Source organism: Lonchura striata, chromosome 4 (assembly GCF_050655825.1).
Source record: "Lonchura striata isolate lonStrDom1 chromosome 4, ASM5065582v1, whole genome shotgun sequence".
In the NCBI taxonomy this organism is placed as follows: Eukaryota; Metazoa; Chordata; class Aves; order Passeriformes; family Estrildidae; genus Lonchura; species Lonchura striata.
The window spans coordinates 32560013-32580460 of NC_140706.1; the positions used below are offsets into that span (position 1 = coordinate 32560013).

Consider the following 20448-nt stretch of genomic DNA (forward strand, 5'->3'; position numbering starts at 1 on the left):
GTGAGCATAGCACCATGTCCGAATTTTCCCCATTTGACATGTAGATGACTATAAATTTCATCATGTGTTTTGGTCTTCAACAATATTGTCCATTTCCTAAATATACTGCTGATTGCCTTGCTAAAGGAAACATCTGTTGCTGCTCCACTAATTTTAGAAAGAAGCTATTGCCTTGTTTCTTCTTTCTTGTTCCTGATAGGGTAATTACTGCCTTTGATTCCCCCTACTAAGCTTACAAAATTTTTCTTCCCACCTCCAGCATTTCAGTAAGTTCCTTCACTGATCACCATTTGTTTGCCTTAATGGATAAGGGACTACAAATCGAGACTGGTAAGGATAAACAGGTGTAGTCAGGAGGGCAACATCCAGACATGAGTTTTAGAGTGCATTCCATCCCTGATTTACACTGGGTTTTAAAAGTTTAATGAGCTATTCCACAGTTCCTTTCAGACATTAATTGTTTAGATTCCTAATCACAACTCTTACTGCAGGTGAAGGAAGATGTTACTCTCTGAGGCTTCTGTGAGTGCTGCTCTGTGCACAAACCAGGAGAGGGCAAAGGAAGAGCTGAGTAAATGCTGTCACTTGTGCTGCTTCTGCTCCCCCAGAGTCTGTGTTTTAGGCCACATGGAAGACTTGTGCTGTGAGGTGCTGTCTTTTTAACATGTGAGTTTTGATCTAATTATTTTCATAATTAATTACAGAAAGTTTAGACTATCCATAAAGTATTATATGCCACAGCTGAAATAAATTAAATTCCTACAGATATTTTAAATGTCTTCCACACCATTTCTTCCCTATTCAAGATAAAATCACTAGGGACTAACCTGTGAATGAAAGTTCTTTCTATAGAGTTTGTTACTGACCATATTGAACGTAGCTGACCAAATAATGGATTTGTGTTCAATAGCAATTTCAAAATTGAAACACAGACTTTCACCCTTTGATCTGAACTGCTCTATTTTGGGTTTCGCACCAATTTTGAAAATTATTTTTCAAACCAACAGAAACTTCTGAGGCAGTTCAAGCAGCTAATGATGCATTTCTCACAGAAGAAAGATTGTGTAAAAACAGTCATCTAGCTGCAGCTCACCTTAGCCTACTACTTTTCTATTTTTACTCTTCCTTCAGAAAACAAAGGCATACAATTAAAAATAATTATAATATTTATTTAAACCTACATCTAATTAGAATATCTATCAAAGGTTCCCTAAAAAGTGTTATCTGGAAGCACCAGAGACAGCTTTAAAAATTAATTTTAAATCTCTGAATGGTATCTCATTAGAATATTAAGAGGTTTCAGTACCAAGGTACAAGATGCATCTGCTAGTTCAAGCTATGTTTATTCTTTAATCATAAACTTGGCAGACAGAATCCAAATGAACATGACTTAAGGATTCTCACCCTTAATCTTGTAGTGGAGATTTCAGCCTTCAGAATGTCAGGGTCATACTTTGTGCTTGATGAAGAGCCTGAAAACACTTTTTAAAAAAGATAAAAAGGACAAATATTTAAGTACTTTCAGATCACTAATTAGTCCCTTCCTTGATGAATCCACATTGATCAAAACCCTACAATGTTCTCAAAAACATATAATGCTTTAAAATCTAGCCTTTTATAGAGTAGTCATCATTGCCGCATGGCAATAACTACTGAATAATCAAAATTTCCCCCCTTTTCCCCCCTACCACTATATGGTATCTCTCCCCCTTTACTTATCCCAGGATCCTTAAGTAGAACCTCATTCTCCCTGATTTCCTATTCCTTACTCTGTTCCTATTCTTCTAGCTGAGCCATCTTGCAATCACTTTCTTCCTGAAAGTTGTAATTTCTAAGGAGATCTCAGGAAACCAGATTATTTATTCAGAAGTCTCAGAGATCTGGCAGACTCAGTTCTTCCACAGAAGTACATGCTCCTTTCATACACTACTGCTAACAGAGGTGTTTGGCCAATAACAGGCCTCTGACAGTGCTTTTCCAGATGCTGATTCCCTGCCCAGAACAACACCCTGTATCTATCCTCCACCCCTGGTCACAGCACGCATGCTACAAAATTACTGTCTGCTCTTCTTATAAATCAGCAACACATTCCCTTCTTGGTCTACTGCAGACACCTGTCAACACTGAAGGGTCATTTCAGCATGCAGCCAGGAAGGCAAGAGATCCTATTCACCTTGAATGTAGATTTGGCAAAGCTTTGTCTCAACAAACTGCATGATAAAATACATTTCAGAGCCAATTGTTCTAAATCATGGCTCAAAGGAGTTCAATTGTATCACAGAGAAGAGGATTATCTCCAGCAGAATATATTTATCTTAAATAAATAAATAATGTAGGGATGCTAACTCTAAAAAAGCCAGAGTATACAAGACGGTCCTAGCAAACCTTGAAAAGTTCTCCTAAAGAGAAACAGGATCCCCTGCAAGGCAGAGATCAAAGAAGTTACATTGTGTTCTCTACTGTACTTACAGCTTGTACGAGAGCTTGATTTTTCCTTGTAGGCACCACTCAGCCGTACATACTCATCCAATGCAAGCGCTAGCCTCTGTTCTTTCACCTGGTACAGCTCCTTCTGGGTACTGAGAGCATCCTGGGCTATTGTAAGGTAATCTTTTAACATTCTCTCTTGTTCTTGCCGCCATTGTTTCCTGGGATCTTCTATTTGTGTTGTTTCTTTATAGGAGAGAAAGAAATTATTTAAAGAGACCTTTGCTGAAACCCATTGACAACTAAAATTGCTTCTTTGCCTGTAAATCACAGTTAGAGCAGTCTAAACCATAGTTTGCCTTTGGTTACTAAGCAGATGCTTCACTTCCTCTGCCACCACAGCATGTGTAAGAAACAGAATTCAAGGGATCAGTTTCAAAATTAGAAATTAGAGTAAAATAGGCAAATGCTTATGCAGATCACTCCCCTGTTGTCAACCTTGAATTAGCAACATCCTAAAACTCAAAAAGAAAATATCTTTTGCATCAGAGTATTTGGAAATAATAGGACCAACAAAGTCTTTCAACACCATCTTAAACAATGCATTTCTGAACAAAAACTAAAAGCAATCTTAGCTATTACATTTTTTCAACTCCCTTCCTCCCCACTTCATTATTTTCACAGTCATGTTATTCATATTTTTAGTGGTTATCTCTCTCCTTTCACTCTATAAAAACAATTTTATCTTTCCCCCTGTAATGGAACTAATAGATCATTAACTCTCCAGCTCACCTCACCTGTGTCCCTATGCCTGCTAGTCATCTGATACAACACACAACTGTCTTTTATAGCCAATAGACAGACAGGGCTGCCCTCAGAGGGCCCTTCCAGCTCTCAAAGGCAGGTGCCCAAGATATGTGGGACCAAACTGCTTTTTTGAGGTGCCTCCTTCTTTTCACTGACTGCTCAGGTAATAAAAATGACTAGGCTGGAATGAGCCTTTAATTTACAAAGAGCTTCAGGTAACATTTCAAGTCCAGCAGCGACATACAACACAGACTTGCACAGGATACACAGACAAGAGGATCAGACATAACAGAGATGTGACATAAGATCAATCTAACTGAAGATTTTAAGATTTTATTTCTAATGCAAACATACAAAGAGGATTATATATGGTTGAATGTTCAAGCTTGTCAATATTTCCTGACTTGGTTCAGCACTTTTTGAAGCTGTACGATAAATATTCTTCCTTTAAAGCTGTACTAAGTACAAAAATATTCTCATAAGGCTTAGCCATGAGAAGTCTGAAATCTAAATGCAAATGTGCACCACTCTTCCTAAGTTACATGTTGTAAATATGCATAGATCTACAGAGATAAAAGGTAACATTCAGTACCAAAATATTTAAGTGTAAAGTATTTGCTTCAGAATTTTTCTGCAAAAGTAGGAGGCACATTTATTCTCTGGGTTAGATTTCTGCCACTTTAGTCCTCTGAATTGCTTTACTGTGGGAATCAATGTAGGGGGGGAAAATGGGAACAAGTGGCTGAAGATGTGGTGAGAAAAAAGAACTGCAGCCGAACCAACGTGATTGCTCTAAACTGCAGATGAAGTGCACTCTTGGAAGAAGGCACTCTTTCATGTAAGAAAACATACTTTGTAACAGCAAAAGCTGATAAGGACAAGATCTGGTTAATAACAATTTCTAATAGTGACTAACTACCTGTTTTTCAAAAGCATTTTCTCTTGTTAATATCACAATAACAGAAAGCCATACAAAGAAAAAGCAGCATCCCATAAAACAAACCCTGTAGAATCCTAAACTGACAATCTCTATGGAACTACTGATGCATTTAAAAATAATTAAATACACAAACACACTCCCTCCACCATTTACAAATATGACATTTCTACTTGGGAAAGGCATTTCTTGGATGTGCACAATGAATGCATAGAGAGTATAACCCACATAAACCCAACCGTGGCACATAAAAGATTAAAGCAGAAATGCTTTATACACAGTTGGTTTTCCAATAACCCCAACAGGAACACTCTCTCAAAAAAATCTAACTATAGCTACAGACACACATACACATACATCCGTGTTTATAGCCACCTGCTCTTTCACACAAAGATATTGGGCACACAAAGAAGCAAATCAATACCTTTTCTCTCCTAAATGGTCAACACATGTTCCTATCAGTGCCCACTTATTGTTGTTGTGCTTTAACACACTGCACATTCACAGTTATTTACACAAGATAAGAAGTGCTGGTTTCCAGAGTTGTCCTTTTTTGTGAAGCAGGTTGAAGAGCATGAAGCAGAATTCTCATGGGTCAATGATCAAATACGATAAATGCAGTTATGGTGGTTTTTTAGATGAATGTAATGATGTGATTGTGTTTTAAGAGTACAACCAGCAGACACCAAATAATCTTACAAGATTGGAAGGTCTCATCTTTGAGCATGTTGTAGGTAATTGCTTTGTAGGTTTTAAGTGAGGATTGCTCAACATGCAGCCCAAAGACCAAATGTAGCCCGCAGAGTTCTAAAGCGTGGCCTACAGATGCCCTGTCCTTGTGACTGCGAGAGAAGGACAAAGCTGATCGACAGCACATTATTTGCCATTGCTGACAAATACAAACATTTCCTTTTTGTGTCTCCAAGCTGCAAGTACAAAACAGTACTATGAATATATGAACTAGCATCTTTTATACTGACAGTCATAAATGAGTTAAAGGTGACCCTGCATTTAAAAAAAATGCACACTAACTTAAGCATACCAACGTTTGAGTATCTGCATGTGTAAGTACATTGGCTGGTCAAATTACTCTCAGTGAATTCTAACTGCATGTATTTATTCTGGAACAAGTGCTCAGTTGTGAAAATACATTACCATGGAAAAAGCAAAGCAGTAGGAATGACTGTCCTAGAATTGTACTCAACTTTTACCAAACAGAAAACTCTGAAGAATTTTACTCTGTACTCTTCTTAAATAGTATGAATTGGAAAACCCAAAAATGCATCTCTCTTGTCTGCCAAGTTGTTCATATATATATATATATGTATGTATGTATGTATGTATGTATATTTGTAAAACCACGTGCCTGTCTAACAGTACCATATGCTTGTTATCTATACTTTTCAGTTATCTCTATTTTGATCTGTAGGTTTACTCCATAGAGGGAAAAAACCCCAAAGACAGAACTATGGATGATATTTCTGGTTCTGTAGCACTACATTTTGAAATGCAGCACTGAAAAGTATGTTCATTTAAGCACATATACCTTCCAAGAGCCAATAATTTTTTTTAAAGCAGCACTCTTTCAAAAACAAATATTTATACTTCTCAGAGTAAAGCCTCAGAAAAGATATGGATTTTTTTCCTTGGACAAGAATGTTTCAAGCGCCTCCTGTTGAGGTCAAACTTGTACACACAAGACTATTATTGGGATAGTTATATGCAAGTAATTGAGGGAAAAATTTCCTGAACATTTGAAAATGAGTTGTGAAGCCTTTCATGCTTAAACCAGAGTGAGATTTAAACCACAAAGAACATCCAAACATTTTCCTCCTGTTATTATTCAACAGCTAATGTAAAATAAAGTAGGGAGATCTCATTTCTTTTCTAAGGCAGATAAATGTTCCCACTGGTGACTGCAAAAGGATGCCCTATAACCCTATCTGCAGCAAATACGAATAATGCAGCAGTTTGCCAGCTAGCCAGAAGATGTTATTTCTGCTCCTCAGGTGAGGAGTGAGCATTGGTAATGAATGCTAGACAGAGCTACAGAGCCGCATCTGTTCTAGAAAATGCAAAGTGGACTTCAATAATCAACAGTCGAAAATGAACAAACTGCCTCCTCTTGGCAGGGCCACTCCAACATTTTCTGCATAAACTTAGGTATGAACTAAAGGAATCTACTTCAAATGGATCTTTAAACAAGTAGGCTTCATCAGGCTTTATGAAGAACACAACTTAGACTAAAAAAACAATTGTGTATATCAACTTTCTCTATCCAATCACAATGCAAAAATAATGACCCATAGTAACAGAAAGAAGAGGATGGCAGTGTGCATAATACTCAACTTACTTATTTCTAATTTGACCTGGATATAGCATCAAGTAAGCAAAGGTTCTTCCAAAGCAAAAATACTCAATTATATTAAGATACCTTAATTTAAAACCAATTAATTAAACTTGAAACAAATTACTGCAAGTGCATAAATTAATAAATTTAATAAATTTATTAAAATACACAAATAAACAAACAGGTTATTTCCTCCTATTTTTAAAGGTCTGGGTGACTACCCACACTGGGGGAAATTCTGTGGTCTCACCCAGAGGAACCACACAAATGGCAGATGGCACACTCCACCCAAGGACGTTCCTGTCACTGAAATGAACACAGCCCTGTAACATAGAAGAGGAAGCTGTGCTGGCTTTAATCACACTGCTATTCATGAAATGCACTCTTCCTGGCTCACTGCCAGCAAAGTTTGATACACTTATACTCAGAAAAAAAAAATCTGGCCAGAACAATTAATTCAAAATCAAAATGTCAGGACTGACTTTATGTTTTGGAAGTTCTGTTTGCTCTTTTGGCAAGATCATGCTTCAAGGGCAGCAATGCTTCAAGGGCAGCAATGTTATGCTTGTCTTTGTAATTATACATAGGATATATATTATACATTGGATACAGGTGAGAGTCAGACATGCCAAATTTTTTAAAATGAGATATTTTCACATGTTACGTTCCAGTCTGCCATCAAGAAGTTCTGCCAAATTTTTACAGTCTACTTAAACAGATGGAAACTATTACTTTATCAGCAGTAGATCTTATTTCCCTAAAATAAATGGAATTACAATCCCACTAGACAATCTCACTGGGAAGGGAATGGCTCCCTGACACCCCACTGCTAGACATAAGAGAATTGGACATTTTACTACAGGATTAACAATATATGGAAGCAATAGTTTTCCAACATCTCCCCTTGCCAAAAAAAATAACAGCGTCAACTGGCTCTAAAATAGCACACATGTAAACTGTGTTCAGTCAGACACACTTGCATTCAGGCAACACAGTTAGAGAACAAATCCTCTCAAGAAGTACCTTTAAAAAAAACAAGCCAGATATGCTAGATTGCTACTTGAGGAGAGCACATATACACCAAGAGGAGACAAAACAATGACACACTTTTCATTCTGAAGAGAGAACTCTCATCTGTTTAAATATATGCCCACGTTATTTCAGTTTGTAACAGTTGGAGAATCACCATTTCAGAAGAGAGGCTATTCCAAGGGAAATCAGCTGACCTGGAAAGAAATGAGGACCAGAGACCTAAGCTCTGTAGGAAGGAAAACAGGAGAGAGTTGCATGCCACAGCTGGAGCTGTGTAATAGCTCTCTTTTTTGTCAGTGATGGTTTCTACCATGTTACATCAAACCCACAGTCCCCAGCATTAGACATTCACAGGTTCTCTCTACACAGTCTGGTACTTACTCAATCCACACAGTCTATCTGATGTACTAAGCCCACCCAAACACTACTTGTCTCTAGAAGATTACATGAAGGGAGACACATCATGTGCTAGTAAGTTAGGTGAGTTGTGACATGTTATCAAAGGTCCAATGAGCCAGTACAAAGTAGAAAGAACAACCCAGCCAGGGAAAGATCTTTTTTCTGGCATCAGTAAGCCTACTTACAGATCTAGTAATCCATTGCATTCTTAAATATGGATCTACTCACCAATACTGTGTACCTTCTCCCTGACATAGTAACTTCCAGGAATACTCCTAAACTTGGAAACCTGGACTACCAGTCAGGAGGCAACAGAACTGCAGTAGCTGAGCACTGAAAAGGGTAGCTGTGACTGGTGCAGACCTGCTCCGTGTCATGGTTGAGCTCAATACTCTGTGTCAAGATGGCAATTTCTCTGCCTGAAACAGCAAGTGATGGAAACATAACTCCACTACACCTGACATCTCTGATTATCTTGCATAATAATTGCAGGACTACCCCTTCCAGCCAAACAAACACCACCTTCAAGGGAGTTGTTTAGATCTCAAATCCCTAAACACGACAGCTGACTGACTACATTCAGGATCCCTCCTCACTGGAACTTCTCCTGAACCTAGCTGCTGAAGAAAGTGTGCAAGCTACATACAGACTGGTTTTTCAACAGTCCTCAATAATTTTGCTTTGGCAGGATGATATCCTATTCCATGGAGGTGGTTTGAGAAGGAGATTACCTTCAAAGCATCCTACTGCATCTTAAGGGCAAGCTCTTGGTTAAGGGTGCGGGCAAACCAAACTAGGGCCAGGCACAGCAAAGGAGAATCAAGATTTTAATGGTAACTTACACAAAAATGTCTCAAAATGGTACAACAAAACCATGTCCTTTGACATACAATCTCAAAAGAGGAAAAATGTTGTTGGATACCAGCTATCACAGGATAGTGTAAGTTAGCTAAGTGAGTTGATGAAAGCAATTTTATCAACAACATTAAGTAATCACTATGGATATGTTTATTCTACAAGTATATCTCACATTACTTGATAAACAAACTGGCTTTCAATCCTTCAGTGCTTTTGCTAGTTTCAGGGAGAATAACTGTTACTAGACTGTCTTAAGGAATGCACTTTATCGTTTACATGCCAAATGCTTTCTGAATTTTTTTTCCTTATTCCTTTCTCCCCCTGCCCCCAGCTTTTTAAAATACTTGCAATTCAACTTTGAACAATAAAAGCAATCTGTACTCAAAAATTTGTGGAAGGTTTCACAAGTAAATATTGAATCATTTCATACTGACATTTTTGTTCAATAGGTACATAAAAAATAAATAATTGCATATTACAGAGACAGCAGTTTCAGTAAGACCAGACAAGCCAAAAAGATGACATATTAAAAATGATCTAACATATTGCTGGATACTCAAAGAAAATCACATTCAATCATACAATTAAATGGAATATGGGTTCTAAAGAGAGACATGGATGAAAACTAGATTATTTAGAGTATGTTCAAAACTGACTTCTCTACAGTTTGTTTCCTGCCATCAAACTTTCACACGAAAAGTGACCCCTCTCTTTCAGACCCTTTCTTCACTTTTCCATTAAATAATTCTGTAGTTGAATCTGGGCAATAAGAGAAAATGAGAACTTTTCCCAGCTATACTCTCCAAGTATGAGCAGATTTCCAAAAAAGATTAATTCAAATATTTTTACTATTAGTTTTCTCTAGAAATTGGGCAGAATAGGCTTATATATTTCAAAGTGAAATGCAGTAGAAACTCTTGAGGATTTTGGTTTTTACATTATCAAGCAAGCGGGTAATGTTCTGCTGCTAAGGCTAGCAGGCCAAAGACATAAAAAAAGATGCAAGTCTGATCTTTACATAAATGCCAGCAGGTAAAACCATCTTTTATCCAGAGCCTTCACTACTTGAGGCCTCCTTCTGTAGCCAGCATGTACAAGATTACTCTAATTCCTTCCTACAGCCAGAATGCAGAGAAAATACCTACAAAAAAGGTTCAGGGTAAGACATATCACATTTGGGTGTCTGCCATGTGCATTTGCTGACAGCAAAGGGTCTTCACAATTGATTGCATGCCACCACATGCTTAGAAGATGGTGGTAGGTCATGGGAACAAACAGGGCACATTTGTGATGATATGCCATTTGACTCCCTCAAGCTATTGGTAATTACAGACTCATGGTGGGATTTTAAGATTTGTCCTTTTCTGAAAATCAATTTGTCCTACTTTCATAGATACAGATGTACTAGACTTCCAGGCTAGAGCAGTCTGTCCACAAGTTGCACAAGCATAAACTAGCATGAAAACCTTTAAGATTACAACAAGAAATAGAACTCTTATAGTTAAAACATTGTGCTGCAAGTGTGAAACAGTGTAAATAGCTAGTATTTTCACTTTTTTTTTTTTTTTTTTTTTTTTAGCATGACTGACTTAATTTCCCTTTTCCTTGTGAATGAAACAGTGATAGGAGGCTGTTTCTGGCAAAGATGCATTCAGGCTTCCAAAAGGGACAGTTAAAATTAAGTAGGGAGGAGCTGCAGAAGCAGAGAAGATAGTTGTCCAACTCCATTTTGAAAAAAACTGCTGGGGAGTTCAGAGAGAATAATCATCATACTTAGTACAGGGCTAGGAAAAACTACTCCTTCCTGTCATTATCTTTTAAATGCTGTCACTCACTGCCATTCTGCTACCTTTGCCACTAAACATTACTAACAGCAGAGTATTTGTGTAATGAGTTAACTAGATCAATGCAATGAAGAAAATAACCACTTGCCTTGTTATTCCTGAAACTTATCTGCGAAGATAAGAATTGAAAGTAAATGGGGTAAGTTATTTAGGAACAGATAGGCTGCTAAAGGCAAAGCAGAACTTGTCACAGTACGGGATCCCCTGAGACCATGCACATCAAATCAGAAGTTTCCTTTTCTTTCTGCCATTATCTCCATAACTGTTCATCTAAATATACATAGACTAATCCAGATCAGAAAACCTGAGCAGCTGGGGGAATGCAGAGGAGGTGGAAAACACACCTCAGGGAGAAGAGCACTTCCCTGTTGTTCATGTTTACTGCATATCCTCATGCGGACACAATGTGGGGACAGGAACTGGATCAAGCAGTGACTGCTACTTCAGCTGCCACCACCACCTGAGAAGTGCACCTGGAAATCACAGCCTCAAAGTCAAAATTGTTTTCTAGCATGGAATAGATAAAAATTCAAGGGAGTAATTTCAAAATTTTAACCACTGCTACTATGAAAAGTAGCTATCCTCCATGTCTTCCACCTGACTGTTCATTCATATCCCCAGGTCACCTTCCTTTCCGTGCTTGCATAAATAGAGGTGTGGAAAGGAGAACAAATAGCAACTTTTTTTTTTTCCCCAATACCAGATTAGTTTCAACTTGAATCAGCTCCCTGATCTGATTCACTGTCTGGCCATGCAAGTGTTCATGGCAGTATAAGCAAAAACATTGCAGAGACAGAACAAAAGGATAGAGGTAGCAATAGAGCAGGACCAATACTTTCAAAGATTATATCAGCTTAATGGTGTTTGCAAATCTGAGCTCTGAGAACAGAAATGTTGACATCTCAGACACTTAATGCTTTATGTGGAAAACCCTACAGAAGAATTGGAAAAAATTTGAAAGTGATGAATTCACCTGCAGATATATGAAATAAAGTGGAGTAATACTTATGTGTTACTTTTAGTACTGCCTTGCGTTCCTAACTAGGTTGTTTACAAAAATTAGTAAATGTTAGCAAATTAGCTGAAATAGATGAACACATGAGAACAGGTATGCAATAATGATTATAGGAGTCAACAGCATAAATCATAAAATCTTTGGCCTCTCCCAAACCACAGTAATAAGGATCTTACACAAAACAAACTCCTCAGGCCCTGCCTACCAAATAATATCCTTTCAGTCATCCTCTAACAAAGGGTGCTACTGAGGCACAGGGTAAGTATTTAAGTTCTTACAGTATTAGCTACACAGATCATATGCATGTTCTGCCTTGCCAGATGGCCTGTAATCTGGTCTCCCTTGAAGCTGAAAGCATCCCATTTAAACTCCTAATTGGGGTAATATATTCATAAAATAATGACCTCAGTCAGTACTTTTCAAAGTGGGTTACATCATCCAAAAGGATGATGAGAAAGCTCTAAGGCTGTTGAAAAACCCAAACTGTATTTGGGGGTGGAAAAAAAAATAGAAAATACAGAAAATGTGAGATTATATTAAAACTAAATTATCCCTAAACATATTGACACCAAAAGAATCTGAGGGATTGTTCTACATTCTCAAACTGCTCACAGACAGCTCTTAACCCTCTACAGAAGAGAAGAGTAGGCTTTTCTCAGGTTTATGTGAGAGAAGGGAAGGAAAAAGATCAAGACAAATAATTGCACAGGTGAGGGAAAGTATTTTGAAAAAAATAATATGTACATTGATTCACATAATTTTTGAAAAAAATTACTTTATAAAAATTCAGCAGAAGTTTTGCAAAATGAAGTCTAGTATTGCTTCCTCTAAATTATTCGGGAGTTTTGTCAATATCCACTGCAGCAAGTACCTATCTGATCTTTAATGGAAACTCCACCCTTAACATTTTCAACCTCAAATTTTTACAGAAAAGGAGGGAACAACCATGAGTAATAACCTGCTCATCCATAGCTCACTGAGCTGGTTTGAGAAATGCAACAAAATTGGAGATATCATAGTAAAACTGGTCCAAGTCCTGCGGACAACCTGAAACTTCACAGTTGGATCAAATGTAGCTTTGCACAGAGGCACACAGTAGGAACAACACTAGAAAAATAAATGAAGAAAAGGACAGATAATACAGAAGTTGTTCAGAATAATTAATTATGGAATGCAAAAGGAGAGACTCAGTGGGCCTTCCCTCAAACATTTTGCTGAAATAAATCCAGCCAGACAGCAGTGAACATGAAGCATCGTTAGTCACCTCTTCCTACCTAACACATGGGAGCAGATTTCTTCCCAAGGTGCTATCCCTCAAGCTGCTATTTATGAGTCCTGAAATTCTACTTTATGTAACCTGTTTTTCAGGCATCTATCCATTTGTTATTCCTCCTAGCAGTAGGTACAGTTTTCCTCCCTCATTTGGCTTCTTTGTCCGGTAGCAGAGAAAATTAACAAAACCACTTCCAAAAGAGTAAGAGTCTTCCTTGTTCTAATGTTGCCACTGTCCTGACAGTAAATTGCAACAGTTCAAATCCAAATAGGCATACTCTGCTCATCTAACTTGCTACAAAACTAATAAAGCACTAAGCAGACACAAAAACTGTTTTCTAGAAAGGCTTTTCTCCACTCATTTCAAGTGACTGCCATACCAGAGATTTCAATAGCATCAAAACATTGCACATACCCTACTCAGATGAAGTACAAGTTATAATCTCCATATCTGGTGCATCAAACAAATGACTTACTTGTAAGATTCTTAGGCAGTTTACCACCCAGCAAATGAAGAGTACACTCACCAAAACACTGTGCAAAATACAGTGTACAAAACTAAAATACACCACTTTACGAAATAAGTTTCACTGAAATCGCTACAAAGGAATACATATATTAATGTAAGAGGAATCAAGTGCACTACTGAACAAACAAGGGATGGAAATTACCTTTAAGTATACCAAAATTCCAAACCACTAATAGCTCCTAATATTAAGGAATTCACTTTCAATGCATAGGAACAACATTTAAGAGTAAAGAAAACATTTAAATTATTAAAAAAAAAAAAGAAAAGCCAATGGGCAACAAAGCTACAAGAGGTTTTTAGAACTGATTAAAAATTTTCAACATACATAAAATAAAAAGAGCATAATTATCAGGGCACAGTGATCTAAAAGCACTCTCAAAACACCCAGAAATGCAATTTGGCTCTCAAAATGTTACTGCATATGCCCTATAATTTTGGCCAAAGCAGAATTGAGACAAGTAATTGCATTGCATTTAGATTCAGAAGAAAACCCTTTACTTCCTTCACCTTTTGAATTTAACCAAGGATGCTTATATATTTAAAGGTTCATGAGTGTCTAACACTATATGTAAGATCAGAGGACTGTCATTGCAAAGCAAGGCTTTCTAAGTAAGAGCACAAATTAGGTTATTGGGTGCGATACAGTTCACTATTAGGTGTCTATATGCAGGCGCTCAACAAGCATAGCTGACATCTCATGCCCCATTCCAGTTATCAGAGTTCTAGTCCAACCCAACCAAAGGAGGTTAAATCATCTCATCTGCAAAGCAGACAGCCAACCAGTCAGCTACATCACATTTTACATTACACCAGCTGGACTGACTAGAGATCGAGTGACTGCAAAAGTGGCATAGACAAGGCAGGGTGGATTCACTTGCTCTTACATTTGAGATGCCATTCAGAAGGCAACTGGTCTCTTACTGTCCATGCCACACCCACTGACCTTGTGCAGTTGCCTCTGCTAACTTTAAGTGCTGAAATGCCTCTAGATACCTTCTAATTTTTAGGTAAGTATAGGTACTGCTAGCACAGATGCACGTACCTAGATTCAGGTGTTGATCTCAAATAGAACCTTTGCTATTGTGCTGTTAAAGACTATTTCTGGGAAAATAGAAAAACATATCAATATGGAGTAATAAACACATAAAGAGAAAATAGAAATGCTTTCAGGAATATATTCATTTCAGTAGGCCTAAGTAGCATTGTATTTCACATTTTGCTAGTTTTACAGGGTTTAGACATAATTACTGTGCAATTTGAAACATACAAGGAAACACACGTAGCCATTTTGTACCAAATTTTCCTGTAAATATTTTAAAGCAAATAATGTTATACCAAAGGGCAAATTTTCCCCAGCATTTGGATTCTAATCAAGATGAGTTGTCTTTTATAACCAACGTGGCAAACCAAAAAGTACTTACGGTTTATGTGGTCAATGTAGTACACACCAATCTGGGGATCATACGCGGCTTCCCATCCCCATGGCAATTCATCCCCAACACAATCCGCAAACGACAAGGGCTTTGTTAACCTACAACAAGGAAACAATCCAATGATACAGCTTTTCTCTCTGCCATTTATCTCTTATTCATATTAATTCCTATTATGACAGAAGCTAAAGAAACATAGCTGGGAGAAAGGAGAGCAAGTTGGGTTTTTTCCTCTTGAAGTTGAATATATTATTGCAAATATTTTTCAGTACAGGAACTTGAGTGAGAATCCACTGCAACACCCTTCACATTTGACAGTCTAAAACTAAACAACAACCAACAGCTTAAAAAAAAAAAAAAAAGTATCTATAATCCTATTTGTCCCCAGGAAAACTGGACCCTTCAACCTTGAGTCAGTGAAGAGAGCACAAGATTTCAAGATCACTGTTTCTAATGACCACAGAAAGTCAGGAAAGAGAATACAGCTACCTAAAATGCAGTTAGCAGCACTTATCAATCCCTGCACTTGAATAAAACAAGCAGCAGTGTGCACAGAGCAGGCATTTTACAAGTAACACTTAATGTTCACATGTTGCTTTTGCAGGAAGACAGATTATTAACATTTTTTAATTTAATAATAAAACACCTATTTGTTATAACAACTAGAGTGATAAATATAATACATGGACTCTTTTCCAGCTGAGGCTGACAAAGCTGACATGATCATCTTTTGGTCCTTTTTTCAAAAAAGAAATTAGTATTGAGTTTCCTGTTGCTAAAGTCACAGATAAATGCCATCTCTAACATAATGATATATTTAATAGGAAGAACAAGAGATTTAAGGTTTTATTGTTGCCATAGTGACAATAAGATTAAGTAGATATCTAGAGTGCAAAAAAATCCAGAGTGACATGACGAAGAGCAGTTTGTGGGACACACAGGCAGCAATCCTTTGCTCATTGCTAATTAAGTTTTATCAGCTAAAACTGTTTTTTCATCTCATCATTAAAATTCTATACAAATAAAAAGCTAATTTATATGTTTCAGGATTTTTTCCTTATTAATTCCTGACCAAAAGAAACAGGTTTATTGACATTTTTGTGAGAAAAGAAAGAGAAAAGAATAGTCCACTTTACCTTTTACATAGTGAATTGGATTTTGTGTACAAAACACCAGATAGAAAGTACTTTACAAAAATATTGAATTCTTTATGAAGATGTAAAAAGCAAATTATAGCACAAATTAGAAAACTTATAAATCATTGCCCCACTATAATCCTTATTTAATAATAAAGATTATATCACCATCATCATCAATGGATATGATCTATCAGTTCTTTAACTTGAATAGTATTCCTCCAAGCAAAGGTTGCAGAAATCACAAATAAAGCCCTTGGGATTCAAAACATTTTGAATATTGATTCCTTTTTCATTTGTTTTTTAAATTGCAAGCATGGATCCACTTCCTCATATTTCTCCAAAGTTTACACTGTAATCCTGTGAAGATTACTAACACTTAATTTGAAGTTCTGAACAAATTTGCAAGTATAACACAAATTTGCTAATTTATTGCCACTTATAAACTGCTATGTTAAACCACTAAACACACCAAAACTATTATAAAATACAGATGAAATTAGCAATGTGGAATTACATTTGGATCACCAGGATACAAAAATACAGATTGTAAGCAGCACAATTAGGTTGTCAACTCGCCAGTGATTTCCAGGGCCAGAGGAGGTCTGTAGCAAGCCAAGCCTATGTATTGTATCCTCTCACACTGCTGACCTGCATCCTTAAATCCAGACACTGGCACAGCTCTGAGTGGGGCCGCTCCAAGGACTCCCCAGAAACCCCAGCTCTGACCTGCCACCTTTGCTCCTCCTCTCTGCTCAGCAGGCCAACAGCTGGCCGACAGCTGGCCCTCTGGCTGCAGCTGCCTAATGCTGCCATACCAAGCACACCTGCCCAAATGCTGCCTACTTATAATTACCAGCACTGCTTCCAAGATTACTGTTCTGTTGTAAATAGTGATTGCGAGAGAGAAAGTTAGGGAAACAGGAGAAGCCTTTCAAATCCAGGATAAACACAAGCACGATTTCAGGCAAGCAGCATGCAGCAGACTGAACACAGGGCATCCATGTCAATGAGTTCCCAGGCTACTAATGCTCAGAGGAAGCCTCAATCATGTAAAAGCAACAGTGCTTTGGTGAGTCTGGTTAGTCATGTGAACAAGATGTGCCAACTTCAAGGGCATACCTACCTGTGAAAAAGTCCTGTTTCAAATATGATTACAAGTGTAGATGTTCGTGAAACAAAGTGAATAAAAATTAAAGTTCAGTGTCATACTTAGCCTTAACATTATAATATTAACTCAAAATTCAATTCATGTAGTTCAAGAAGAAAAAATATTGTAAATGCCACATAGCAACATAGAAATCATAGTTTGAACTCAAAGTCATATGAGCACAGCCAGATGGTTTTTAATAAACATTCAATACATTCACCAAAGTTACACACCACAACAGTTATGACGTGATTTTCAGATCACCTCTACAGGAGGGATATAAGCCCAGTACAACCCTGACTTTTCATCTGCCCTCTATACCAATTTTATTTTTAATCAAATACTCTGTACTATAAACAGCACATTCTCTAGGTTAGACCACCGTTGACTCTGATCATGCAAATGTTCTGTCCAGGTGCTCTCACCTGTCTGAAACCAGATATGATGGGAATGAGTAACAGCCATTCTCTCATCCCAGACACTCCACAAATTAGAGACACTAAAACACTGTGGAAAAGTCCTTGAGTGACCTACACTGGACCTTAAACAAAATGAGAAGAGGGAAACAGAGGTCCAAAAAGACAGGCAGTACAGGACAATTTGTTTTATGAATCCTGCTCTGCTGGTTCATGCTTGGACATTGCATCCTTAAGATCGGAACTATGTCAGAACTGTTCCAGAGTAGATTTTTTAAACATGAGAAAGCTTGTACATAATAATATCACAATTACTTAAAAGAACAACATTCCCATGACTCCCTTTTTTGTTCCAGAGTCTTTTAATAGCACACAGTTTTTGAGCCTGATGCATCATTTTACAATTGAACAGCAATGAGCACAAGGTGATTGATACCTGATTGCTTATGGCCCTCAGAATTCAACATAACCATTATTTACTTTCAAAATACATATGACAAATGGATGAAATTAACACAACATGAAGCAAGGGAACATTTGCAGGACAAAAGTTGAAAGCAGAGTTATGAGATGTAATTGGACAGGAAATAATATCCAGGAACAAGGACTGAAGGAATCTTGTCTGTGTGAAGATCATTATCTGTGACATATAGTAACCTATGAAGTAACTTATGATGGACTGCCATTACATTCATTAAACATCATCCAAGAAAAATGAGGTTTATTGCACCATAATAGAGGATTAAATGCTGCATGTCTTGGGCACTGATATTCTAAGGGTAGCTCATAATACTTAGTTTCAGTTTGTAGCCATACATTTAGATGTTCTTAAAAGAATGTCAGTACTCTAAAGATGACTTCAAAGTCCATGTTTAGTATCCAATGAAGTTCAATTAGTTAATAAAAGGCTTGGATTTCTTTTAATGTGTATCATTAAGCTTAAGTATTCTCACCTAGGGGTGCCTTTTTTTTTAACCTAAGTGAACACGAGCCAGGTGTGTATGAGGAAAAGTGGCTATTTTAAGGAAAACCAGGAAGCATTCTGCAATTCCATTATGTAAGCAATGCATGATTATGTTAATCACTTTACAGATGCTTGGGCAGACTAAGGAGACAAATACAGTTTACAAATTGAAGATCTCTATTATCACATCAAATCCACATTTTTCTTTAAAGTTTTCAAAATACAGAGTTAGCTGGCTAAGATCTTAAAATGCAGATTCTGCAATGATATATGTGTTATCATTAATGGATGTTCTTGGTTCTATGGCCATGTCTGTAAGAATAAGTCTGTACATGCAGCTAAAGTTAATAATGAATCACAGAACCACAGCATATCTGAGTTGGAAGGGACTCAACAAGGACCACTGATTCAACTCTTAAGGGAATGGCCCTCATGGGGATGCAACCCACAGTCTTGGTGTTACGACCACCATGCTCTAAAACAATGAGGGTGAAGACACTGGAAAATGGAACCATAACTGCAGACTGATAGATTGCCAGTGCAGAAATACTGCTTCATTTGGACAATTTTCTTATTTAATGTAAATCACATTTTGAAGTCCCCAGATCACAGAAATACGTAGAAGACAGGCTTATTTCCAAGAGTGGGGTCCACAAAAAATGAGACATTTATTACATATAGCAATAAAACTATATTTCTGTCGAGATACAGAGAGCCCGTGATATTTTCCATTTCTGTGATCTGAGAATATCAGGACGCATGTTCTTAAAAATGTGTATGCACATATATATGTATACACACACACACTACTTTGCACAAACTGTTCTATGCAAGAGAAATGCTGGATTCTGCTGCATTCCTTCTCTGACTCGTTTTTTTCTCAAAAATCCATTCAGGATTAAATAAACTAATAATGAAACATAAGTTATACGTGATTAGTACTCCACTTTATCAATAGAAAAAAGACTAAGGTTACAGTAGGCAGATGCCAGGAAATGGCAGAGGGGGGCACAGGGCAAGAGACCCATACATGAAAAATAACCCCACCCCACTCAAACCTGAAATTACTTTTCCTCAGTTAGAAAGTTAGAAAAGGAAGAAAACACAGTTTTGTAAGAGGTACACAAATACCTGAGAATTATTAACAGGTTCATCTTAATGCCTTTCAAAATTACTTCCAAGACCATTTCCTTTGCTGTGTGGTACTTGACCTCCAGTCAAGATTTGTAGTTTGGAATTCAGCTGTAACTAGGGTCAATGTGCAACTTCTATAGCAACTTCAATGTGCATTTTAGAACTTTCTCCAAATACCCAAAATGAACTCATGTGCTTTGTTGTGCAGCAAGATTCTGTGTGACACTCATACGAAATGTTGTACGGATTAAATTTCATTCATTTCTCATGTATGATGATGTATATTACACATTAGTTCTTTTACAATGCAGTACTTGTATTTTTTCTTGACAGAAATTTTTCTGGAAAATATACCTCTTCTCCAAACTTCAAGGAAATGAGAAGACAAAACATAAGCTGTTATTCAGGTGTGCAGGAATGGGCAATCTATTAAAATGTAAGAGAAGAAATCCAGTGATGGAAGAATTGCATGCACATTTATCTGGAATCCATACACCATTACAAAAGGGTGTACAGATGGTTTATCCACAGTAATACCCACCAGTACAACAGTTTACAAAGTTTCATTCAAGTACTTTCAGTCAGCACAATTACACAGAACAGTAACATAAAATCAGCATCAACTATTTTTTTTTTATTTTGGAAAAGGATGAGTGCAAGTATTTAATTCTTATTTTGATCCATAGCCTGAGAGAAGCAAATGTAAACTTTTAATCAACTAAAGGAGAAATATATTCTCAATTCTTCA

General features: G+C 37.2%; 1 protein-coding gene across 2 annotated transcripts in view; it reads right to left on the minus strand.

The window, feature by feature from the left end:
- WWC2 (WW and C2 domain containing 2) overlaps positions 1-20448 on the minus strand; it is a 95980-nt gene that overhangs the window by 46037 nt on the left and 29495 nt on the right. The window contains exons 2-4 of one of the 2 annotated variants that reach the window (XM_021545461.4): positions 14892-15001; positions 2470-2673; positions 1405-1481 (exon numbers count right to left, since the gene is read on the minus strand). In XM_021545461.4, the coding sequence (XP_021401136.3) occupies positions 1405-1481; positions 2470-2673; positions 14892-15001 (391 nt within the window). Of the gene's footprint in view, positions 1-1404; positions 1482-2469; positions 2674-14891; positions 15002-20448 lie in introns of those variants that run through there. The other variant, XM_085578753.1, reaches the window with a different exon arrangement.